Source organism: Hyperolius riggenbachi, chromosome 5, assembly GCF_040937935.1.
Source record: "Hyperolius riggenbachi isolate aHypRig1 chromosome 5, aHypRig1.pri, whole genome shotgun sequence".
Classification (NCBI taxonomy): Eukaryota; Metazoa; Chordata; class Amphibia; order Anura; family Hyperoliidae; genus Hyperolius; species Hyperolius riggenbachi.
This window is the reverse complement of record NC_090650.1, coordinates 184,870,853-184,897,933: the sequence shown is the minus strand read 5'-3', so window position 1 is coordinate 184,897,933 and position 27,081 is coordinate 184,870,853. Positions and strand designations below refer to the sequence as shown.

The window sequence follows — 27,081 nt, the reverse complement described above, 5'->3', positions numbered from 1 at the left end:
AAAGCCAAAGGAGAGGAGAGCAAGAGTGGTCAGGCAAGCCGGGTTGTCAACAGGTAAACAGATCAGTAATCAGAGTATCTTCCGGAGAAGGCGGTCCACACTAGCTGTCAGAACGAACAGCACAGAACACTGGCTGGGGGAGGCCTTTTATAGCAAAATTTGGCTCCAAAACGTCCGTGCGTACGCGCCTGTGTGCGACGTTTCCGGTGCACGCATATGACCTTATGCGCGATGTGCGTGAAACACTGCGCAACCACGCACAGACTTGCGCACACCACCAACCACAGACAGCAATCCATAGCTAGCAGTGCGTGTGCGCGCAGGGAGAACGGAATGCCGGGACCACAACACAGCGTGAGTATTAGTGTGTTTATTTAATAAAAAAAAAATATGTAGATGTAGTTTTACTATTTGGCCACAAGATGGCCACAGTCAATTTTTTTTCCTTTAGTCCTGAAAGCGAACCCTCTCGCTTCCAAGAAGTATAGGGAGGACGGAAAATTTTTATTTTTCTTCTTCAGAAAAATCGCGGATTCTCAAAGAAGCCGTCTGTCTTTCTGCCAGGGACTTAGATCAATGAATGTGAACTATGTTCCTGTTCATTGATCTCCGGGCTGCTGGGCAGCGGCATGGGAGCACGTGGGCGCGCGCGTTCACGGGAGTTCGCAGCAGTAGCCTTTTGGATGTAGTACATAACGTCCAAAAGGCTAGACTGGTTAAATAAAGCTGCCACCTGGTTGCTGGCAAAGACTAGGGGGGAAAAAACCTTTAAATTACCTGTTCTGTGAGACACTGCAAGGAGATGTGCGCTAAGTAGTCGCACAGCGTTTTCGAAAATCGTATGACTGTGGGCAGGCGTCACAGGAAGGGCCAAAGAATATTTTTTTTGTGTGTGGGTTTTATAACTGTAGGACTTGTCATGTGAAAATTAGCAAAACTGAAAACAAACAAGTTGTTGTTCCATAAAAATTGCCTATAAAATGAAAGAATTCTTGAAGCAGCAGGACTCCAAGCAACTGGTATTGTTTAAAGTGGACCTGAACTCTTGCACAGGACAGAAGGAAAACATAGAGAAATGCACCCTGTATGTCCTTAGAGAGTTTAACCTGTCTAATTTACCCTTATCTATGACTACTCACAAGTTGTAATTTGATCTATTCCTGTGTCATTTGAACTCACTTAAATGGCTCATTTGAACCACAGGATAGTAACAATATGTCTGCTCCCATGAAAGCAAGAAGTAGACACTGGAGATTTATTTTAGGATTTGTATCCGCTGTAACAAATAACTGTTTTTCTTTATAGGTTATGCTGTTGTGTAGCTTTTAGATCTGGAAGTTCAGGTCCACTTTAAAAGGAAATCAATATGTCAGCATCCATATATTTCAGGTTCAGGTTCTCTTTAAATAAACACGTTATCTGCTTTTACTATTAGTGGTTCTTTTCGATGCGTAGAAAAAGATCGTCGTTGTGAGGAAGTTCCTGTAGGTCAGTCGCTTAACCAAAAACTTCTGTCCCTAGGCAAGAGCAGACTGCTTTTAAAGAGGAGCTGTCAGCCATACTAAGCAAGGAAATAAAATCACATATATAAGTAGATAAATACTTGCTCTACTTACACATCATATGTATTGAACTGTTGTAACGATTGGGGAATTATTTCAGTGGTCAGCGCACAGGATGCGCGCTGACACTGCGGAAATCCTCCACAAGCGTGTAATTTGACAAAACCCAGCTATGGTGCAATGCACCTGTAGAGGGAAATTCCCACCGGCAGATGGAGCTGTGGAGTGCAGACGAACACAGCCTCTGCACTGCCACAGATGCCAGTTGGGAATTGTACGAGTTGAAGCAATGCAGGGCAAGATAGCCCTTAAAGAGAGAGAGCACAGAGACAGAATGTATGTGTGTCCACCAATCTAGTCGCCACCCAGCGACGGTGAACACACAACAGCGGAAACGAAGTGGGAACGCAATCGCAAGAGTGGCAATTGCCAAATAGTGACACAAGACCGAATTAGACAGAGCACAAGTGTAGCAAGAAAGACACAGCAAATAACAATGATGAGAACGTCAAGGAAAATAACAAACGTTAGCTAAACGCGAACACCGCACTCATTCGCAACAGCGGCCGCGTTTAAGACACGATCACCGCGCGTTAGGCGCCCAGTGATAAGCGTGCCACCCTAACTAAGCAAAGTAACACAAACGCGAAATAGAGAACGCGAACGCTTGCTAAACTGTTACCTCACCGAGCCTACAGCAAGCGTTTGTATCAGACAAGACAGACAGGAGTAGCCAATAGCAACCGCAGCTCTGGCCTCCACTCCCAGACAGAGGGAACCACCGCCACTACCGCTAGGGCGAATGCGATCCCAATAGACAGCACGATTTCCTGTCGACCACCGCTGGCGACAAGACAATCGCAAGAGATAGACAGTACAAGGCAAAACAGATAAGTACAACCTAACTACACTAGAAGGGATGCCTAGTGCATTCCCAAAGAAATACTCTAAACTAATCTTAGCAAACAATATCAAAGGCTGATATTCCAGGTGAGTTAGTAGGAACAAACCATCATGACCAGCAAGGAATTCTGGGAGCACAAGGTATTTATACTGCAAGCCATCAAAGGAGGCAGCTAGGCAATTTGCATGACAAGTGTATGCAAATTCCTGACCAGCAGAACAACTCTGAAACTTGCAAAGTGAAGACAGGTCTCTTTTCCAGAGACCTGCAGCACTCATGCCCGTGCAGACAGCTGAGCAGATCATTACAACTGTCCATGTTTTGATTTCAGTGAATTTTATATAGTAAATAAACATAATTCTGTTCCTGGCAGTTGCCATATTGGTTCCCACATAAAAAGAAAAAGCAAGATCTGGTTACACCGCACCACTATAATCCATTAGAAAATACATCTTTATTCATATCAAAAAATGACATACATCTAAAAACAATTAAAACACCAAATAAGGGGGTGTCACGCTCCAATAGTAAATTACATATTTGCACAGCGGGAGAGATGGCTGTGCTTTCAAACAGAAGCTTTACCTGAGTGATTTAACTGCATGGATGCACAGAGCTCCAGTATATGGCCTACATTACACACCTAGCATTCAAAACAGGCAATGTGTTAGCTTCAGTAAATAATATGTGCACAGATTATTCCCTACTGGACTTCCCCACGGCGGTGACGTACACCCTCCGGGAAGACCTAACACTAGTCTAGTGATAAAAACATAATATTCCTCAGCTGCTAATCATAAAATGGTTTACACATTTCATCAAACAGACAGACAGATAAATGACAGCGCTCAAGGCTGCACCTGCAATGTAAGCCTACAGAGGCAATGCAATGCGACACTGAGCTGAATACATGCCTTGAATGCAAAGCAGATGCAAATTATGTACGAATTCTAATAAAAAAAAAATGTTGAAAGTAAATTTGAAGCAATGAATGCAGCTAGCCACTAGTATATTTACGTTCAATTTGCTCAGCGGGAGAGATAGCAGCGCTTTAAATTACATATGAATGATACTGGTAAAATATCCCTAAGACTGATCGATTCCACTGGTAATGCAAACAGAGGACATATATGCCAAAGTATAAATAATTATATTCAAACTACTTTAAGAGGTAAAAAAAGGCTAATATTGCACTAATAGTGTTCATAAAATATGCCACAATTTGTCCAAAGTGATGACCAAAGTAATAAACAGGACCCAGAAATTGTGTAAATCGAGTAGGACACAGAGAAAGTGAATGATTGAAAAATTGTGCTAAGGGGATGCAGGGGTTGCCAAATAGTGAAAAAGTTTCCGTGCTGGAGATAGAGTGAAGGAGGGATAACGACTAGGAAGTCTCCGCTCTGGAGATGAATGTGAAGGGTGTTGAAGTGGAAAATAATGGGGTGAAAAGGTGAGGAGTAGTAGGGCTTACTAGGGATGACCTGTATGGGGAAAGGAGCTGAGCGTGACTGCCTCTTTATATTGGTTCCCACAGGCTGAAGCCAAATCCTGATGTCATTTCCTACCTTTTCCCCACCCCCTCTCCTCCCCGCAGCATTACCACCGGCAGTAGTGCAGAGAGTATAAACTGGAACTTTCACCTGGAACCATGAGGAGGTGAGTCTGTGTGCGCTGCCTTTTTTCTTCCCCACTGCGCTCTGTAATGCGAGGAGGAGAGGGGATACGGTAAGAAGAGGGGGGGATGCGGGGTTGAGAGGGGGCTGCAGCGGGAGTGTGGACAGTGGCACACTACAAGAGGGAGGACAGGGACAGAGGACAGGTGCCGGCCCCCATTCCTGCACCCTAGGATCCAATTAGTGTTATGTCAGCATGACCTGACCTCACACCGGCATAGTGGAGGAAAACAGGGGTGGCCAATTGGAGATGAATACAGACGTGGGAGGGATAGAGGCTTCAGCCAATCAGGCTGAATTAGCTTGTCTGAGGGAAATAACTAATGAAGAGAGTAAAGAAGGAAAAAAAACCAGCATGCACTGCAACTTCCTTTGTTTGGCAACCGTACGAAATAAGAAACAGAGGACCTGGGGAATGATATTCTATTGGAAAAGAAAAGTAAGATTGATTTTGGACTTTTGAATTGCCTGTTTAGCATCCCTTTTACTTATTTAACAGATACAAATAGAGAATTGATTTTGGATTTTATACCTGACCGTTACACATTAACATGGAGTACAGCTTAATTTATGTATGAGAAAGTGAAGGGTTCATTGAGTGACTCCTATGGAAAAGTGGACAATTTTTAATGTTACTGGTTAATAAAAGGAGCTCTATTGTCTTTTAAATTCTTTGCCTGAGTCTTGTGTTATCAAATAAAATGTTTATTTCACCCTTTATTTTCCCCGATTGAGAATTTATTTTTACTAATTATTTTCTAGGAAGAAATGGACAGCAACCCAATGGTGTCTTCACTGCTGAACAAGCTTGCAAATTACACAAATTTACCACAAGGAGTCAGAGAACATGAAGAATATGAAGATCACAAAAGAAAGGAAACCAAGGTATTGTGATAAAACTTTTTTATTCAGAGTTAGCTTTTGTACATACAGTGTCTCACAAAAGAGAGTGAGTACTCCTCTCACATTTTGTAAACCTTTTATTATATCTTTTTGTGGGACAACACTAAAAATGACACCTTAACCACTTGAGCCTTGTTGTTCAGAATACTTGTCCAGATAGGTGCAACTAAAGGCAAACTGGGTGAGTATTCTCGTCCAGTTTGCAAGCGGCAATACCCGCGGGGGTTTCAGGGCTGCAGCCCTGCGCACCCCGGCGGTTTTCCTTTTCAGCGATTGGGGAAGAGAAGCAAAACTTCTCGCAGTGCCTTTAATGAATGGACATGACCCCAATCAGGGGCCATGTGTAATTTTTACATTCTTCACTTAGGTGTGTTTTTACTTTTGTTGCTAGTAGTTTAGACCTTAATGGCTGTTTTAAGTTATTTATTTATTTATTTTTTTTTTTTCAACTCAGCACACAGACCCAAGTTCATGAGTAGTCAGTTATCTGGGGCATTAGCAATACTCTTTTCTTGCTGTACCCCTGAACTGAATTGTGTGATCATCATAGTTGGGTGGGAGCTGGATATTAGTATCGATGCCTTTCTCTTCCATCGTTCCTTCCTTCCCTCACCCTCCAACAACTATTCCCAGTCGTTGAACGACTGTTGCTGAGCCTACTATTTATTTATCTTCCTCCTACCACATTCATATGTATACATACACTAACAACATCCTGTACATATCTCTCTCTCTTTAAAGGGAGCCTGCACCGGACAATCCACTCAAGACATCCACCAGACAGTCCCCACGAACATGACACAGTCACTCACCCCCCCCCCCCCCCCAGTAGCCCGCCACACACCCCCAGCACCGATCCCCTCCTTCCCTGACAACCTCCACCAGAACCGAGGCACACCAGCCGCTGCCAGTCACCCACCGGCCATCGCCGTGAGGGCAACTGATGCACCCAGCAACGTGCTCCCCCCCTCCCGGCCAAGCGGGCCGCGCCACAGTCTAGTAGTGGGCCACCCAGAAAGCCACCAAGGGAAAACGACCATTATCATACCAGAGAACCGGGAACCCCCCCACCCACGGAGGACAGACACGACGGGGGAGAGAATAAAGAAAGCCGAGGGGCGGGCCGCACATGTAGCACAGCCTGTGTCTATCCCCTCTGGTTCCCAGCTTACAGTTCAGGCTCTCCCCAGGTCAAGCCTAACAGAGGTTAGCTGTCAGGCTCCTCCATACTTCTTCAACTCTGACCGTATTTCCCAAATCATCATTCTTACACAGTTCATCCATCCTAACAAACCATTCCCCTATATCTAGTGTATCCGGATTTTTCCAATTCTTAGCAATAATACTTTTAGCCACTATCGTGCCGTATTCTTTAATCAGAGAACATCCTGGACTCTCTTTTTTAACTGTAAAACTAAGGATTGCTTCCTTCGGGGTAAGCTCAAATTTTTCTTTTAGCATTCTTTCAGCCAGGAGGGTGATATCATCCCAGAATTTACTAGCTATCGGGCACCCCCACCACATGTGTAGAGCACCTCCATCTCCCTGCCCACACCTCCAGCACATCACCTTGTGACCTGCAAACTTATCAACACGGAGTGGTGTAATATACCATCTCCCGATTGTTTTAAATTGTATTAGTTGCAACCTTGGATCTTGAATTTTAAAGGTATTTGCCCATATTTGTGGCCATAATCCTTCCAGACTGGACCCCAGCTCAGTTTCCCATTTCCTGCAATACGCAGGAAGGTCCTGGTCACACTCTGCTGCACAAATATCTGCATATAAACTAGCAATTGATTTGTTCATTTTTTTCCCCAGATAAAAGTGTTCTTCAAATTTGTTCAATTCCCTCCTCTGGGCAGGCCGATAAGTAATTTTTCGAAAAAAACTATGCATCTGGGAGAGGCCCCACAAACCGATATGATCGTTACATTGATGAATCGGTTTAATTCCTAAGGCGGGGCTTCCCCCAATATTAACCACGCGTGTTTCACGACTTATATTGTGTTTGCCGAACCAGGCTGGGTCAAGACCTGGGGGGAAGTCTGGATTATCTCGAAGAGTTGTTAAGGGGGAGAACCCTGTTTTTTGTTGCCATTTTTTAGTTATCCAAAGCAATGATTTAAGGGTTGGTTTAATCAACGGATGGGATGATAATTTATATACTTTATTACTATTTTTGGGGATCCAAGTGAAGACAAGATCAAAATTTGATTCCTCTTCCTCTAGCCGCGGCCATATCTTATTCTCTACATCAGAAAAAATCTCTATTTTCCATTCCAAAATTCTTGACAGATGTATACTTTTATAATAGTTGTATAAATTTGGTGCGGCGAGTCCTCCCTGGGTTTTTTTTTTCATGACTAATTTATAATTTATTCTGTGCTTGGCATTGTTCCAAATGAAGTTCTGAAATATCTTGTGCCAGTTCTGGAACCATGCATTAGGAATGGCTATTGGCAAACTCTGCAATAAAAAAATGAGCTTGGGAAGGATCAGCATTTTAATGATGTTGATCCTGCCAATTAGATTGAAGCACGGGCGATCCCAAGATCTCAACTTTTTTTTACATTCTCCCACAATTTTCAAGAAGTTACTTTTAAAAAGTGAGTCAGGGTTGTTGGTGAGGGTAATACCTAAATATTTGAGTGATTATTGCACTTGAATTTGCTTATTTGTTTTATCTCCTCCATGAGTTTTATAGGGCAACCTATATTTAAGATCTCAGTTTTTTCTTTATTTAGTTTAAAATTTGAGTATTTTGCAAAAAGATTAAGCTTGTCTCGACAAATTATAGTTGACTTAAGTGGGTCCGTCAGAGTTAGAAGCAGATCATCGGCATAGGCCAATATCTTTATTTCGCCTTGCCTAGTTTTTATACCTTTCATTGCATCATCTTGTTGGATGGCTTGGATAATTGTTTCAATTCCAAGATTAAATAATGTGGGTGACAGGGGACATCCCTGCCTGACCCCATTTGAAATGATAAATGTATGATCAAGCTTATTATTTACCTTAACACTAGCACTTTGATTTTTATATAGTTTCTTTATATTCTCAATAAATATTGGGCCTAGTCCAAATTCTGCCAGGACTGCAAAGATAAAAGTTCTTGAAATACGATCGAATGCCTTTTCGGCGTCTACTGCAATCATCACTGCACCTTCCCCTCTTTTCCTACATTTTTTGAATCAAGTCAATTGCAGTATATATATTATCCTTGGTTTGTTTATTTTTTATAAAACCTGATTGTTGTTTCCCCAGCAAATGACCGATTATGTTATTTAATCTATTTGATAATATTTTAGCATACATTTTTACATCACAGTTTATAAGAGAGATAGGTCGAAATTGCGCACAACTTGGATTCGGTTTATCTTCTTTTGGAATTAGAGTGATAATTGCTCGATTTGATTCGTTAGAGAAAATTATGGAATTTTCATTATTATTCACTAACTTACAAAAGAGGGGAGCCAAGATATCCGTAAATGATTGATAGAACTCGGCATTGAAACCATCAGGACCTGGACTTTTTTTTTTTTGGTAGTTCACTTACAGTCCTGCAGAATTCGTCTAGGGATATCGGGGATTCTAGTTCTGCTTTATCATTCGAACTTATCTTTGGGAGATTTATTTTATCTAGGAAGTCTTTTGGGTTTAGAAGAGTTGATTCATCCATGTTATATAATTCATTATAAAACTCAGAAAAATCTCTTGAGATCTGTTTAGTGTCGTGGATTATTGTGCCTTTTTTATCCGTTATATGATGGATAAAATTAGATCTTCCTTTATCTTTCAGGAGATCCGCTAAAACTTTCCCTGATTTGTTTTTCCCCAATGTATATCGCTTTTTTAATTTTATATGTTCTAATGAACATTTATTATTCAGGAGACAATTAAGTTCTGTTCTAATTTCAGACACAATTGCTAAGGTTTTTATGGTTAAGCATTTTTTATGTTCCCGTTCCGCTTGCTCTAGGGATTTTAATAGACTGTTAATTTTATTATTTTTTTCTTTGTTTATTTTACTTTTAATGCTAATTAGAGTTCCTCTAGTAACGCATTTTAGGGAGTCCCACAGGATACCATATGAACTGACAGATCCTTCATTCAGCTCAATAAAATCTTTAATTTCATTTGCAATTTGTTGCCTATGATCAATGTTATCCAGCAGGGTACCATCTAGTTTCCATTGTTTACCTTCAGTAGGTTTTTCCCCTAATAGTATGGATATTATCACCGGTGCATGGTCAGAGAAAGTAATTTGCCCTATTTTTACATCTGTCACTGACAATATAGTATCCTGCTGGACTAAAAAATAATCAATTCTAGAATAATTTTGATGGACGTGTGAAAAGTAAGTGTAGTCTCTTTCATTAAGATTTTTAATTCTCTAAATATCAACCATTCTATTGTTGCTAATTGCTTTTTGAACTTCCGATATTTCATTTTTAGACAGGTATGACCTGCCTTTAGAAGTATCTTGTTCAGGGTTTAAGGGCAGATTAAAGTTGCCTCCCAAAATTATCGTCCCTTTAGCTTTAACTCTAACTTTATTAATGAAGTTGGTCAAAGAGACAGATTGGCCTCTGTTTGGGGCATATATGTTAGCAAGTGTTACGAGATTGCCATTCACCTTCCCCAATACAATAAGTTCCCTGGCATCATCATCTTTGTAGATTCTATCAACAGAAAAATCTAAGCCGGTTCTTATAATGATTGCAACCCCACACGTTTTTTTAAAGCGGTTAGGGTTGTTAATCCATTCCTTATATCTTTTATCAAAGATAGTTGGGGCCTTCCCCACTTGAAAGTGTGTCTCCTGAATAAAGGCAATATCAATTTTATTTTTTAACACATCAATAATTCTTCCTCTCTTACATCCTGAATTGGCTCCTTTTACATTCATAGAAAGAATTTTTAGTTCAAACATCTTTATTATAATTATTATTTTTTTTAAAAGCAATGAACAAGGAAATGGTTCACGGATGGAGGAGAGCATGACAAAATGATGAGCAAGAGGAGATGCAGGCTGAGGGAAGGGCTCCAGGGTATTGATTATACATCCATTCCACCACACACACTTTTCAATCACACTTAAAAAAGCCATTACAAACAGTCAAACAGTTTTAAGTTATTTTGATGGGGCAGCACATTTACACCATTACACAAGATGTACATTGACTATTTTACATTGTATCAGTGTTGCTCCATGAAAAGTTATAATAAAATATTTACAAAAATGCGAGAGGCTTACTCACCCTTGAGAGATAGTGTGTACACACACTCACTCTCTCTCTCTCTCTCTCTCTCTCTCTCTCTCTCTCTCTCTCTCTCTCTCTCTCACCACTCATCAAGAGTACAAGTAAAGTGATGTCAGAGGGTGGTGCTGTAGAGAAGGGACTATACATTTACTCCCAGACTGCTTTGACCCTTGTGTGTGCTTACAGAAGCATAGCTCCCAACTGTCCCTCTTTTGGAGGGACAGGCCCTCTTTTGGATGCCAGTCCCTCTTTCTTACTAATTTGTCCCTCTTTCAGGACAGATGAACAGATCTGTGTAAATATGTCTTTTCTACTGAAAAATATCTTTTATTGACTCTAAACTTTAGTCCCATCCTTTAAATTGATATATTTCTTATTTTCAAATATTAATATGAAGGAAAGGGATGCAGGATAGAAAGGACCAGTGTGGTTTGAATTATAAAACATATATTTCTTAAGAAATCTTTATGGTATGCGTAACTACGGGTGTCTCAGAGGTGTGGTTAGGAATGTGGCTTAAATGTCCCTGTTTATTATCTTTAAAATGTTGGGAGGTGTGCAGAAGCATGCCCATAGATGTGGTTGTGCAACTCCCACCGTTAACCACAGGGAGTTTACGTCTCCTCACAAAGTTAGCATGGTCTCTATTGCACAGATCTGAATCCCTAACACGTAATACCATAGGAACCGTGCAAAGCATGCAGAATTTCATGTTCTACGCTATACGGTGATCCTGGACATACTGCACACACGACAGACGCACACGCACCACACAACAGGCGTCAGCTGACACACAGGTGCGGTTGCATGGCACACAGGCGAGGTCGCTGGCATGGTCGTCCGACACACAGGCACAAATGCCCGACCCATACCGGCGGTGTCGCACGACACATGACATACTTAGGAATGCTTCAATAATAATATAGTGTACACCAGCTACAAGCATCATCATTGATCTACAAATTACACACACACATGCACAGCACGCTTCATTAAGTGGATTCATTACTAATAAATTGACTTCATCATCAAAAAAACAAGCAATTCTTTGTCCAAAAAATAAATAAAAAACATCTCATCAACCACATGCTTATCAGTAACATTATTCAAATTGTTAAACTCTCATTGTATCTATATAACCTTCACTATAAAAGGACACCTGAAAGGAGGGAAATGGAGACTGACATTAATTTGATTGTAAACAGTACCAGTTCCCCTGGCAGTCCTGCTGATCTTTCATGCATCAGTAGTTTCTGAAAAGGACACATGAAACAAGCATGTGGCAGTCAGACTTCAGCTAGAGCACCTCATATGCATGCTTATTCAGGGTCTATTGATAAAAGAATTAGGGCTCATTTCCACTATAGCGAATCCGCATGCGTTGTCCGCATGCGGATTCGCACAGCCAATACAAGTGCATGGGCCTGTTTCCACTTGTGCGTTGTACGGAGCGTTTTTGTGTGCGGGGAAAATCTGCATGGCAGAGCCGTCAGAATTCGCTCCCCGCACACCGCAAAGCGAATCGCATACAATGTATCTAATAGGGAAATCGCATGCGATTTTGGCATGCGTTTTTCCCCGCGATTTCGCATGCGATTTCGCATAGGAGGTGATGTTAATTTACACGGGCAGTGACATGGTTAAAATCGCCCACCTACTACCCTATGCGAAATCGCATGCGAAATCGCGTGAAAACGCATGCAAAATCGCACCCGCATGCGATTTCGTCTGCGGTGATTTCCCGGCGATTCCGCACCGCACAAGTGGAAATGCAGCCTTAGAGGCAGAGGATCAGCAGGAAAGCCATGTAATCTGCATTGTTTAAAAGAAAATTAAATATGGCTGCCTCCATATGCCTCTCAGTTCGGACTTCTATTTATTCATATTTAGCATTAATTAACTGAAGCCAACAAATAAATAAATAAAAAAAAAAAACTATGTCAAACACTACGTTAAAAGAAACATACTAGCCATGTCTTTTTCATTCCTCCCATCCTGTTTACATGATCCTGCAAACTCTGTCCTAGGTCCATGCACTGACTTCGAATCTTTTACTTTTTTTTTTTATGCCACATCACACACTCACAGCTCAATATCCCCTTCCACATCCGATCCCCCTTCCATAAGCAGCCGCCCACTGATATACCTATCTCCATGCCTGCAAGCAGGGGCGTAACAATAGACCCTGTAAGGGATGCACAGGCAGGGGGCCCGTGGGGGGAGAAGTTGCAAGGGGGCCCGTGGGGGGAGAAGTTGCAAGGGGGCCCGTGGGGGAGAAGTTTCTTTTACCTGTCCTGAGAGACTGACAACTAAGGTTACTTATTGAAAAAGCTTTCCGCTCTCTGCACAGTTGTCCAAATGACTGGTCTGTTCAGCCACTGATAAGGAATTCTACAAAGTTGTGTAGACAGTCCCTATTCAGTGAGCTGCAAGGGGACCGTGAGAAGATAAGGGTGCGGAGGAAAAAAAATGTCTGCTCTCTGCACGGTTGTTCTAATGACTGCATCTGCTCAGCCACTGATAAGGACTCAATATTATGCAGGAGAACAGAGGCGCCAAAAGGATAAAAGGAAGCTAAATGAGCTTAGAAACCAAATTCTTGGTAAATAGAGGAGGTAGTGGTGGACTTAACTCCTCTAAGTAGACAAACGACTGTAGTAAAGACAGTCAATATATTTTATTTATGAACTCCAAATATGCAACGCGTTTCGCAGGTTTGATCCCGCTTCATCAGGCAATAACAACGGAGCAATAGCATATGTGGTCAGTAGAAGAGCCAGGCACCTCTGTGACAAGGACTAACGTTTTTTTTTTTTTTTGACAAAGATAGAAGTAGACAGTCCCTATTCAGTGTGCAGCAGGGTGTTGTGTACAGTGCCCGGCCACCCAGCCTCTCCTCCCCCACCCCAAGTACTGTGTGCTGTAGTGATGCTGAAGGGGTCTGCAGAACCAGTCTGCTCCATCAGAGGAGGTCAGTTTACGTATAATAACAAGCTGAGGCTTTTATGGCACACTCGTCTGTCAGGTTTCTATGTACGTTTTTCTGTTTGCATTTTTTTGTACACCATGGCTATTATTCATAAAAGTGTGTTCGGTAAAAAAAATCTGTGCGGGAAAAATACCGCATTCGGTATTTTAGACTTCTGTGTGCTCATTCATAAAAATACTCCCAGCAAACTCCGTCACACACCACCCTACACTGATCGCGGCTCGGGCACTGAGACACCAGGGTGCGCCCGATGCAACAATAAAAAATGTTTAGCTTGCCAATTCATTCTAAAAACCTCATCCTTTTTCTCTCGGGTCACTGGAACCGAATTTCCGATCAAAAATACTATCACTTGCGAATCAAGGTTTATCATTTACATTATATCATGTCCTTGTCGGCTGCAGTATGTGGGCAGGACCACCCAACAAGCTCGTAGCAGAATAGGACCGCACAAAAGAAATATAATTAACAAATACCCCTTACACAGCGTCTCGCGTCACTTCTCCACCCATCACAACAGCGATCCGGCATTCTTTCACATCACCCTCATCGAATCTATTCCACATAACCGTCCCGACTCTTTTGACTCCCATAAAAAACGTGAGATGTTTTGGATACAGATTCTCAAGACCCTAACCTCAGATGGTCTAAATGAAATACTCGAAATACATTTACACATTGTATTTATACATTTTTTTTTAAGAAATTCTTGTATATTCCTTTTATATCTTTTATAATTTTTTTATATTCATACTCTTAATCATACCTATGCTTGTAATGTCCACTATATGATACCATACATGCAGTATATAATTTTTACCACCCAATACGACACTTTATGCTTTTATTTTTACTATTATATATGAAGTGTTTTGTTTTTTTTACATGTTATGAATCCATATATGTTTCACTTTGTCCTCCATGGAATATTTACACCTAGCAGTATATGTTTTAGAAATTTTCATACACACTATAACTATTTTTCCTGTACAAAATCATTCATTTAACTTGTGCTGTTGTTATATTCTACTTTACATCACTAGATGTCAGCATTTTACTCTAATAGAATATACCATGCACTGACACTTCATAAAACTAATTTCTCTAGCACACCAACAAAAGGGTGTGCTGATACCAACCCCCATGGTTCAACCTTTAATTAATTACACATTATTCTACCTAACAAAATGCCCTTCCTCATTTCTCAATGCCTCCTATTGTACTAGGCATCTCCTGCCCATAACTAACATGGCGGCTACAGGCTGGCTGCACTAGCACGCATGCGCCCGCCGCCACACGATCCCCGCCCTTCGGCCCACCCCTCACATTTACTTCAGTGACGCGCACATTTGATCATGTATTGCGCCTCAATATCACGCGTACACTCGTACGATCATTGCGGCGTGACGTACACAACACGCCACCCTTGTGCACCCGACCCTCCCACCTCAGTTTTCCCATTGGCCAGGCCCTCATAGCATTCCCACTCCCTGCACGCTCCCACACATCAGTAAACATGCCGATCACGCCCCCACTTTTTCCTCGCCCCCAGCCCCGCATTTGCATAATCAATTAGGCATCCTTATTCAATTAACATCCTATATAAGGACCTCTTTTCCCACACTACAGCACAGAGGTGCCAAGCACGTTTTGGACCCCACGCTGGTAAGTGTTATCTCTCATCCATTGTATCCTTATTACCATGCTAGTGTCATTGCTTCTATTTAAAGTGAACCTTAAGTGTCCAAAAAAAATTGAGTTTTACTCACCTGGGGCTTACCTCAGCCCCCTGCAGCTGATCGGTGCCCACGACGAGTCGCTCTGATGCTCCGGGTCCCGCTGGCGGCCACTTCCGGTTTCGCCGTCAGGACCCGTCAGGCTGGGGAACGCGGCTGATACTACGTGTTCCCAGCCAAAATAGCACCCCTATGCGGCCATATGTCCGCATAGGCACCCGTATGCGGACATATGGCCGCATAGGGGTGCTATTTTGGCTGGGAACGCGTAGTATCAGCCGCGTTCCCCAGCCTGACGGGTCCTGACGGCGAAACCGGAAGTGGCCGCCAGCGGGACCCGGAGCATCAGAGCGACTCGTCGTGGGCACCGATCAGCTGCAGGGGGCTGAGGTAAGCCCCAGGTGAGTAAAACTCAATTTTTTTGGGACACTTAAGGTTCACTTTAAGCCACATCTGATTATTATCCTTCATTACTCAATTTAACAATGTTTAACAGTCTATCTGATATTTACTCGGCCTGTTCAGTATTATTTATCTTCCCAGCCATATGCATAGTTTTACATTTCTTCCTTTACTAATCCTGTAGTCCCTTAACGTAATTTTTTCCTCAACCAGCGTTTATACTAAAATGTTTCCACTTTTATACCTAACCTTTCTGGTGCAAGACTCCGTTACCCACACCATGTTACATTGCTTTTCCACTACCCTATATATTATGATATATTACTAGGGCTGCACGATTTTAGGGAAAAATCGAAATTGCGATTTTTCTCTCAGAAATTGCAATTTCGATTTTTCCCCGATTTATTTATTTATTTTTTTTTTATTCCTGCTTTTCGCACTTTGGGCGGGGGGTGGTGGGGGGGGGGGGGCTTGGGTTTGGCTCACGGTCTGCACTGCCTGGTCCGCTGTCTGTAATATCTTGCTTCTGGCCCCGCTGTGCGCGGATTGGCCAGAAGCAGTGAATATGTATAAGTGTTAATGAGCGGGGGGCTGATCCACTAGAGCGAGCGGCCGGGCACATCATACAGCATTACCTATCACTGGCTAGCGATGGAATGACGGCAGCGGTAGGCGGAAATGTACAGAGCATACAGCTCCGCCTACCGCTGCCGTCATTCCATCGCTAACCAGTGATCGGTAATGCTGTATGATGTGCCCGGCCGCTCGCTCTAGTGGATCCGCCCCCCCGCTCATTAACACTTATACATATTCACTGCTTCTGGCCAATCCGTGCACAGCGGGGCCAGAAGCAAGATGTTACAGACAGCGGACCGAAAAACCGAAGGTACTGACGATCAGCAGATCGTCTTGCCTCGAACCGCGGTTTCGGTTTTAAACCGAAAAACCGTGCAGCCCTATATATTACCTATGTATAAGTTACAAAACAGGTCAGCCCCTCACAGCGTCCTGATATGTTTGTTGCTTCTGTCATGTTACAGTGAAAAACTCCGGTTGTTCATTGCCTGATGAAGCGGGATGTTGCTCGTGAAACGCGTTGCATTTTTATAAGGAGTATGTAAATAAATTATTGTATCTTCAATCAACAGCATCGTGTCTGTTTTTGGGTGTTGCCGGGCCACCACCGCCACCTAAATACTTATTAACTTTTTAGTAAATTTTACCCTTTGGGCGCCTCTGCATTTTCGCATAAAAATGTTTACAGTTGCGATAGCAGTGAGGTATTTTCCCGAACTAGGCTGGCTCTAGGCAGGCAGTAGGCTTCCGGAAAAACAAGAAGCTGCCTGAGTTGATACATTTTCTCCTCCAGAGACAGCGTTACAATAGAAGAGGCAGCCCCAGCTTCCCTTTACATGTGCACTTTTGTTAAACTGCCTCTGTTTGCCCTGAGTCTGCGCTGAATCTGTCTTAGTCTTTCTAAACAATCTATTTAATTGCCACAACTTAGAAGATCTTCAAAAAAATGTTACACATGCAGGCTTTCTGATGTGAAATATATCTGAAAACAGGTACCCAAGGGGTTAAAAAACACAGCCTGGGTATTCCAGGATGCCTTTTTTTGCTCAGCTCTCACTGCTGCTGCCTGTGAGGTCTGTCTCCATTAAAGAGAGTCTGAAGCGAGAATAAATCTCGCTTCAGACCTCATAGATAGCAGGGGCATGTGTGCCCCTGCTAAAACGCCGATATCCCGCGGCTTAACGGGGGTCCCTTCACCCCCAAATCCCCTCCGTACAGCCGGGGAGCGCTTCCGCATTGGGGCAGGGCTAACCGCCGCAGCCCTGCCCCACACGCGTCTGTCAGCGCGTATCTCCGCCTCTCCCCCGCCCCTCTCAGTCTTCCTTCACTGAGAGGGGCGGCGATGCGCCGCTGATAGACGCGACTGGAGGCAGGGCTGCAGCCGTTAGCCCTGCCTCCAGGAAGAGAAAATCTGCGACCAAGAAGACGACCAAGGTTTGCGGGGGTGGGTTTGGGGGTGAAGGGACCCCCGTTTAGCCGCGCGATAGCGGCGTTTTAGCAGGAGCACACATGCCCCTGCTAACTATGAACTCTGAAGCGAGATTTATTCTCGCTTCAGAGTCTCTTTAACTTAGCTGTTATCCGCATGCTTATCGCCTGAACCAAGGGAGCGGTATTCTCTGTGCTGATACCGCTTGCTCTAATCTTTATGAATTGACATATGGTGACATGTGTGGAGATAATCACCGCATACGGCGGTAATTTATCGATCTGCTCGGGAATGTCAGCTTTTCATGCAGTAACAGCTTTTACGAATAGACATTTTGCTAAGTGATCGGTAAAGTCAGCTGTTTTCAGCATTTCCGCATGCGGGAATGCTTTATGAATGATAGCCCACGTGTATCTGTATGTGTGAGAAAATGCATATTTTATCACAAAAGCTAATGTAATTGATAGAGAAAATGTGTGCAGTGCTTCACTGCTGTCTGTTTTTATCTGCATGGAGAAAACACCTTTAAGGGCCCATTCACACGAGCGTTTTGCCAGTGATTTCTGCAAGACGCTCAAACGCTAGCGCCTTTCAAAGTGCCAGGGTAATAAGTCTATGGGCCCATTCTCATTTAGACGATTTGCGCTAATCGCCGCAAATCGCCCAAAAACGCTGAACGCAAATGCGTAGCCTGCACCATTTGCAGGTGATTTTCCGGCAATCGCGTTTTAGCGCTATAGAAGCGCAAAACGCAATCGCTAAAAATTGCCAGGTGTGATTGCTGATTTTTTTGGGGGGCGTTAATCGCCAAAAAACGCCAGAGCACAATGCTAGCAAAATCGCTAGCGCTCTGCGATCAGCAAGTGTGAATGGGCCCTCAGTGTACGCTAGCCAATTGAATAACATTGGTTCTTAGTTTTTCTGTGCAGAAGATACACAAACAGACAAGTGTGCTCCCAGCCTATAATTTTTTTTTATTATATCCTGTCTGGCCTGCCTTTCCAATTTTTTTTTTGGGGGGGTATTTTCTTTTAAGGTATCCTGCAGAGTTTGCTATTTTGCACACTTTTTTACAGGCCCCTCCAAGTCCATTTTTTCACTGCAGTGAGTGGAGGTGGTATGGTTGTGGTCTAATTGAATGTGTGAGTGACTGTAGATACATACCTATACAAAATATTGTCCGTTTATTCTTGTTATTGCTTACTTTATTTTCATAAATTGATACATGGTAGTGTTTTAAATGCACTTAGCACTTTTTTTATTATTACACTATATTGTTTATCTCTATGGGAGAGGGGGCTACTCCCATTTTGAAATTAGCTGCTATTTGAAATGTACATTTTACCGGCACAACACTGATCCTTGCATTATTTCTAGATAGATAGAACCTAGGAGACCAGGGTTTGAATCTCTGCTCTTCCTACTCAGTAAGCCTTTCTTATGCAGTGAAGGAGACCTTGGGCAAGACTCCCTAACACTGCTACTGCCTATAGAGCACGCCCTAGTGGCTGCAGCTCTGGTGCTTTGAGTTCGCCAGGAGAAAAGTGTGATATAAATGTTCTGTGTCTTGTCTTGTTTTCTAACTAAAATTGAACTATTATAAAGGTGCCCATAAATCTACCCATTTTGTTACCCAATCACCATTCAATTCGATAATTTTATTGTGACAGATTGAAATCTGTGCCACAACATGTCTGGCTGATTGATGGTTCAATTATCTGTCCAAAAGCTGCATAAGGGCTGTGAAGTCGGAACAATTTTTGGGTACCTGGAGTCGGAAAAAAAGTATTCAGACTCTGACTCCTAATTAATTTAAACTGTAATTAACCACTTCAGGACCACAGTCTTTTCGCCCCTTAAGGACCAGAGCCTTTTTCTCCATTCAGACCACTGCAGCTTTCACGGTTTATTGCTCGGTCATACAACCTACCACCTAAATGAATTTTACCTCCTTTTCTTGTCACTAATACAGCTTTCTTTTGCTGCTATTTGATTGCTGCTGCGAGTTTTAGTTTTTATTATATTCATCAAAAAAGACATGAATTTTGGCAAAAAAATGACTTTTTTAACTTGCTGTGCTGACATTTTTCAAATAAAGTAAAATTTCCTATACATTTGAGCGCGAAAGTTATTCTGCTACATGTCTTTGATAAAAAAAAAACCATTCAGTGTATATTTATTGGATTGGGTAAAAGTTATAGCGTTTACAAACTATGGTGCCAAAAGTGAATTTTCCCATTTTCAAGCATCTCTGACTTTTCTGCGCACCTGTCAGGTTTCATGAGGGGCTAAAATTCCAGGATAGTACAAATACCCCCCAAATGACCCCATTTTGGAAAGAAGACATCCCAAAGTATTCAGTGAGAGGCATGGTGAGTTCATAGAAGATTTTATTTTTTGTCACAAGTTAGCGGAAAATGACAATTTCTGACAAAAAAAAGAAAAAAAAAAAGTTTCCATTTCTTCTAACTTGCGACAAAAAAAAATGAAATCTGCCACAGACTCACTATGCTCCTCTCTGAATACCTTGAAGTGTCTACTTTCCAAAATGGGGTCATTTGTGGGGTGTGTTCACTGTCCTGGCATTTTGGGGGGTGCCTAATTGTAAGCACCCCTGTAAAGCCTAAAGATGCTCATTGGACTTTTGGCCCCTTAGCGCAGTTAGGCTGCAAAAAAGTGCCACACATGTGGTATTGCCGTACTCAGGAGTAGTAGTATAATGTGTTTTGGGATGTATTTTTACACATACCCATGCTGGGTGGGAGAAATATCTCCGTAAATGACAATTGTTTAATTTTTTTTACACACAATTGTCTATTTATAGAGATATTTCTCCCACTCAGCATGGGTATGTGTAAAAATACACCCCAAAACACATTATACTACTTCTCCTGAGTACGGCGATACCACATGTGTGGCACTTTTTTGCACCCTAACTGCGCTAAGGGGCCCAAAGTTCAATGAGTACCTTTAGGATTTCACAGGTCATTTTGAGAAATTTCGTTTCAAGACTACTCCTCACTCACGGTTTAGGGCCCCTAAAATGCCAGGACAGTATAGGAACCCCACAAATTACCCCATTTTAGAAAGAAGACACCCCAAGGTATTCCGTTAGGAGGATGGTGAGTTCATAGAAGATTTTTTTTTTTTTGTCACAAGTTAGCGGAAATTGATTTTAATTGTTTTTTTTCACAAAGTGTCATTTTCCGCTAACTTGTGACAAAAAATAAAATCTTCTATGAACTCACCATACTCCTAACGGAATACCTTGGGGTGTCTTCTTTCTAAAATGGGGTCATTTGTGGGGTTCCTATACTGCCCTGGCATTTTAGGGGCCCTAAACCGTGAGGAGTAGTCTTGAAACCAAATGTCGCAAAATGACCTGTGAAATCCTAAAGGTACTCATTGGACTTTGGGCCTCTTAGCGCACTTAGGGTGCAAAAAAGTGCCACACATGTGGTACCGCCGTACTCAGGAGAAGTAGTATAATGTGTTTTGGGGTGTATTTTTACACATACCCATGCTGGGTGGGAGAAATATCTCTGTAAATGACAATTGTTTGATTTTTTTTACACACAATTGTCCATTTACAGAGAGATTTCTCCCACCCAGCATGGGTATGTGTAAAAATACACCCCAAAACACAATATACTACTTCTTCTGAGTACGGCGATACCACATGTGTGACACTTTTTTGCAACCTAGGTGCGCTAAGGGGCCTAACGTCCTATTCACAGGTCATTTTGAGGCATTTGGATTCTAGACTACTGCTCACGGTTTAGGGCCCCTAAAATGCCAGGGCAGTATAGGAACCCCACAAGTGACCCCATTTTAGAAAGAAGACACCCCAAGGTATTCTGTTAGGAGTATGGTGAGTTCATAGAAGATTTTTTTTTTTGTCACAAGTTAGCGGAAAATGACACTTTGTGAAAAAAAAAACAATACATATCAATTTCCGCTAACTTGTGACAAAAAATAAAATCTTCTATGAACTCATCATACACCTAACAGAATACCTTGGGTGTCTTCTTTCTAAAATGGGGTCACTTGTGGGGTTCCTATACTGCCCTGGCATTTTAGGGGCCCTAAACCGTGAGGAGTAGTCTTGAACCCAAATGTCTCAAAATGACCTGTGAAATCCTAAAGGTACTCATTGGACTTTGGGCCCCTTAGCACAGTTAGGCTGCAAAAAAGTGTCACACATGTGGTATCGCCGTACTCAGAAGAAGTAGTATAATGTGTTTTGTGGTGTATTTTTACATATAACCATGCTGGGTGGGAGAAATATCTCTGTAAATGACACATTTTAGATTTTTTTACACACAATTGTCCATTTACAGAGAGATTTCTCCCACCCAGCATGGGTATGTGTAAAAATACACCACAAAACACATTATACTACTTCTCCTGAGTATGGCGATACCACATGTGTGACACTTTTTTGCAGCCTAGGTGCGCTAAGGGGCCCAACGTCCTATTCACAGGTCATTTTGAGGCATTTGTTTTCTAGACTACTCCTCACGGTTTAGGGCCCCTAAAATGCCAGGGCAGTATAGGAACCCCACAAGTGACCCCATTTTAGAAAGAAGACACCCCAAGGTATTCCGTTAGGGGTATGGTGAGTTCATAGAAGATTTTATTTTTTGTCACAAGTTAGTGAAAAATGACACTTTGTGAAAAAAACAATAAAAATCCAATTTCCGCTAACTTTTGACAAAAAATAAAATCTTCTATGAACTCATCATACACCTAACAGAATACCTTGGGGTGTCTTCTTTCTAAAATGGGGTCACTTGTGAGGTTCCTATACTGCCCTGGCATTTTACGGGCCCAAAACTGTGAGTAGTCTGGAAACCAAATTTCTCAAAATGACTGTTCAGGGGTATAAGCATCTGCAAATTTTGATGACAGGTGGTCTATGAGGGGGCAAATTTTGTGGAACCGGTCATAAGCAGGGTGGCCTCTTAGATGACAGGATGTTTTGGGGCTGATCTGATGGATAGGAGTGCTAGGGGGGTGACAGGAGGTGATTGATGGGTGTCTCAGGGGGCGGTTAGAGGGGAAAATAGATGCAATCAATGCACTGGGGAGGTGATCGGAAGGGGGTCTGAGGGGGATCTGAGGGTTTGGCCGAGTGATCAGGAGCCCACACAGGGCAAATTAGGGCCTGATCTGATGGGTAGGTGTGCTAGGGGGTGACAGGAGGTGATTGATGGGTGTCTCAAGGTGTGATTAGAGGGGGGAAATAGATGCAAGCAATGCACTAGCGAGGTGATCAGGGCTGGGGTCTGAGGACGTTCTGAGGTGTGGGCGGGTGATTGGGTGCCCGCAAGGGGCAGATTAGGGTCTAATCTGATGGGTAACCGTGACAGGTGGTGATAGGGGGTGATTGATGGGTAATTAGTGGGTGTTTAGAGGAGAGAAGAGAGGTAAACACTGCACTTGGGAGGTGATCTGATGTCGGATCTGCGGGCGATCTATTGGTGTGGGTGGGTGATCAGATTGCCCGCAAGGGGCAGGTTAGGGGCTGATTGATGGGTGGCAGTGACAGGGGGTGATTGATGGGTGGCAGTGACAGGGGGTGATTGATAGGTGATTGACAGGTGATCAGTGGGTTATTACAGGGAATAACAGATGTAAATATTGCACTGGCGAATTGATAAGGGGGGGGGTCTGAGGGCAATCTCGGCGTGTGGGCGGGTGATTGGGTGCCCGCAAGGGGCAGATTAGGGTCTAATCTGATGGGTAACCGTGACAGGTGGTGATAGGGGGTGATTGATGGGTAATTAGTGGGTGTTTAGAGGAGAGAAGAGAGGTAAACACTGCACTTGGGAGGTGATCTGATGTCGGATCTGCGGGCGATCTATTGGTGTGGGTGGGTGATCAGATTGCCCGCAAGGGGCAGGTTAGGGGCTGATTGATGGGTGGCAGTGACAGGGGGTGATTGATGGGTGGCAGTGACAGGGGGTGATTGATAGGTGATTGACAGGTGATCAGTGGGTTATTACAGGGAATAACAGATGTAAATATTGCACTGGCGAATTGATAAGGGGGGGTCTGAGGGCAATCTGAGCGTGTGGGCGGGTGATTGGGTGCCCGCAAGGGGTAGATTAGGGTCTAATCTGATGGGTAACAGTGACAGGTGGTGATAGGGGGTGATTGATGGGTGATTGATGGGTAATTAGTGGGTGTTTAGAGGAGAGAATAGATGTAAACAATGGATTTGGGAGGTGATCTGATGTCGGATCTGCGGGCGATCTATTGGTGTGGGGGGGGGGGGGGGGTGATCAGATTGCCCGCAAGGGGCAGGTTAGGGGCTGATTGATGGGTGGCAATGACAGGGGGTGATTGACGGGTGATTGACGGGTGATTGACAGGTGATTGACAGGTGATCAGGGGGGATAGATGCATATAGTACACGGGGGGGGGGGTCTGGGGAGAATCTGAGGGGTGGGGGGTGATCAGGAGGGGGCAGTGGGCAGGGGGGGGGATAAAAAAAAAATAGCGTTGACAGATAGTGACAGGGAGTGATTGATGGGTGATTAGGGGGGTGACTGGGTGCAAACAGTGGTCTGGGGGGTGGGCAGGGGGGGGGTCTGAGGGGTGCTGTGGGCGATCAGTGGGCGGGGGGGGCAGATCAGTGTGTTTGGGTGCAGACTAGGGTGGCTGCAGCCTGCCCTGGTGGTCCCTCGGACACTGGGACCACCAGGGCAGGAGGCAGCCAGTATAATAGGCTTTGTATACATTACAAAGCCTATTATACATATGTGCAGCGGCGATCCGGGTGCTAGTAACCCGCCGGCGCTTCCGAACGGCCGGCGGGTTACTACGAGCGGTGGGCGGAGCCAGTCCCCGGCGGCTGATCGCGTCACGAATGACGCGATCGCCGCATAGCCACTCCCGCAGCCGCCCCCGCCGATGGGCGTATTGCGGTCGTTTGGGCCCGGACTTTGCCGCCGCCCATCGGCTGGGGGCGGTCCTCAAGTGGTTAAAAGACAAAATATGATAACCTTTTCTATTTCTCAGATAATAGTCATCAGTCCAAACAAGGACTTGTACCGCCTACAGCTTATACAAAATACTGTTGCCAAACTGTTAACGAACACCTCTTCACTGCCACATAACACCAGTTCTGCATTCTCTTCACTGGCTACCTATAAAATGGAGGATCCTATTCAAGATCGGCCTACTGATATTTAAATTGCTACATAATCTGGGCCCTGGATACATGAAAGAAATGGTGCAGCTGCGTAGCAATCACTGCAAACTCAGATTTGCAGGTTCTAGTAATCTAGTCACACTTTCTGTCATGCTGCTCCTACATTATGAAACTCTTTTCATCAGCAGATCGGGACAGCTCCATCTCTGGATGTGTTCCAGACAGAAAACCCACCTGCTTAGTTTGGCATTTGCAGAAATATAATTTTGTCTTCTGTGTTAATACTTCATCCTACTACCAATTACTGAATCTGAGAGAGTCTAAGCGCTTTAAGTCCTATGGGAGAAAAGTGCTGTAGAAATGTTATGGAGATATATATATATATATATATATATATATATATATATATATATATATATATATATATATATATATACATATATACATATACACATACAGTGGGTTGCAAAAGTATTCGGCCCCCTTGAAGTTTTCCACATTTTGTCACATTACTGCCACGAACTTGAATCAATTTTATTGGAATTCCACATGATAGACCAATACATTTACAGCTGCCAGTCTTTTAGGGTAAGTCTAGAGACTGAAATCCTTGCCCATTCTTCTTTGCAAAACAGCTCCAGCTCAGTCAGATTAGATGGACAGCGTTTGTGAACAGCAGTTTTCAGATCTTGCCACAGATTCTCGATTGGATTTTGATCTGGACTTTGACTGGGCCATTCTAACACATAGATATGTTTTGTTTTAAACCATTCCATTGTTGCCCTGGCTTTATGTTTAGGGTCGTTGTCCTGCTGGAAGGTGAACCTCTGCCCCAGTCTCAAGTCTTTTGCAGACTCCAAGAGGTTTTCTTCCAAGATTGCCCTGTATTTGGCTCCACCCATCTTCCCAATAACTCTGACCAGCTTCCCTGTCCCTGCGTAAGAGATGTACCCCCCGAGCATGATGCTGCCACCACCATATTTGACAGTGGGGATGGTGTGTTCAGAGTGATGTGCAGTGTTAGTTTTCCGCCACACATAGCGTTTTGCATTTTGGCCAAAAAGTTCCATTTTGGTCTCATCTGACCAGATCGCCTTCTTCCACATGTTTGCTGTGTCCCCCACATGGCTTGTGGCAAACTGCAAACGGGACTTCTTATGCTTTCTGTTAACAATGACTTTCTTCTTGTCACTCTTCCATAAAGGCCAACATTGTACAGTGCATGACTAATAGTTTTCCTATGGACAGAGTCTCCCACCTGAGCTGTAGATCTCTGCAGCTCGTCCAGAGTCACCATGGGCCTCTTGACTGCATTTCTGATCAGCGCTCTCCTTGTTCGGCCTGTGAGTTTAGGTGAACGGCCTTGTCTTGGTAGGTGTACTGTTGTGCCATACTCCTTCCATTTCTGAATGATCACTTGAACTGTGCTCCGTGGGATGTTCAAGGCTTTGGAAATCTTTTTGTAGCCTAAGCCTGCTTTAAATTTCTCAATAACTTGATCCCTGACCTGTCTTGTGTGTTCTTTGGACTTCACGGTGTTGTTGCTCACAATATTCTCTTAGGCCTAGTGCACACCAGAGCGGTTCTGCTGCGGTTTGCGATCCGCTTGCCGGTGCGGATCTGCTAGGGTAATGTATTTCAATGGGCTGGTGCACACCAGAGCGGGAGGCGTTTTGCAGAAACGCATACTCCCGGGCTGCTGCAGATTTTGGATTGCGGATGCGTTTCTGCCTCAATGTTAAGTATAGGAAAAACGCAAACCGCTCTGAAAAACGGCACTTCAGAGCGGTTTGCCAGGCGGTTTTTGTTACAGTAGCTGTTCAGTAACAGCTTTACTGTAATATTACATGAAATGTACTACACCAAAAACGCTTCACAAAACCGCAAAATGCTAGCTGAAACGCTACAGAAAAAGAAGAAAAAGCGTTTCAAAATCTGCTAGCATTTTGCGGATCTGCTAGCGTTTTTTGGTGTGCACCAGGCCTGAGACAACCACTGAGGCCCTCACAGAGCAGTTGTATTTGTACTGACATTAGATTACACACAGGTGCACTCTATTTAGTCATTAGTACTCACCAGGCAATGTCTATAGGCAACTGACTGCACTCAGATCAAAGGGGGCCGAATAATTATGCACACACCACTTTGCAGTTATTTATTTGTAAAAAAATGTTTGGAATCATGTGTGATTTTCGTTCCACTTCTCATGTGTACACCACTTTGTGTTGGTCTTTCATGTGGAATTCCAATAAAATTGATTCATGTTTGTGGCAGTAATATGACAAAATGTGGAAAACTTCAAGGGGGCCGAATACTTTTGCTTATATATATATATATATATATATATATATATATATATCAGTAATAGCAGTGCTTAGTTCACGAAAATGAAATAAACAATCAAAAGATAGTTACTTGTGCTGCTGCAATGAAGCAATCACCGTATTTTTAAAGTCCGTACATATCTGATTGTGACTG

General features: G+C 43.3%; 1 protein-coding gene across 5 annotated transcripts in view; it reads left to right on the top strand.

Annotated features, from left to right (window-relative positions):
- Positions 1-27,081, top strand: part of SLC12A7 (solute carrier family 12 member 7) — a 715,067-nt gene that overhangs the window by 250,834 nt on the left and 437,152 nt on the right. For all 5 annotated transcript variants that reach the window (XM_068236473.1, XM_068236472.1, XM_068236469.1 and 2 more), the window contains exon 3: positions 4,905-5,027. In XM_068236473.1, the coding sequence (XP_068092574.1) occupies positions 4,905-5,027 (123 nt within the window). The remainder of the gene's footprint in view (positions 1-4,904; positions 5,028-27,081) is intronic.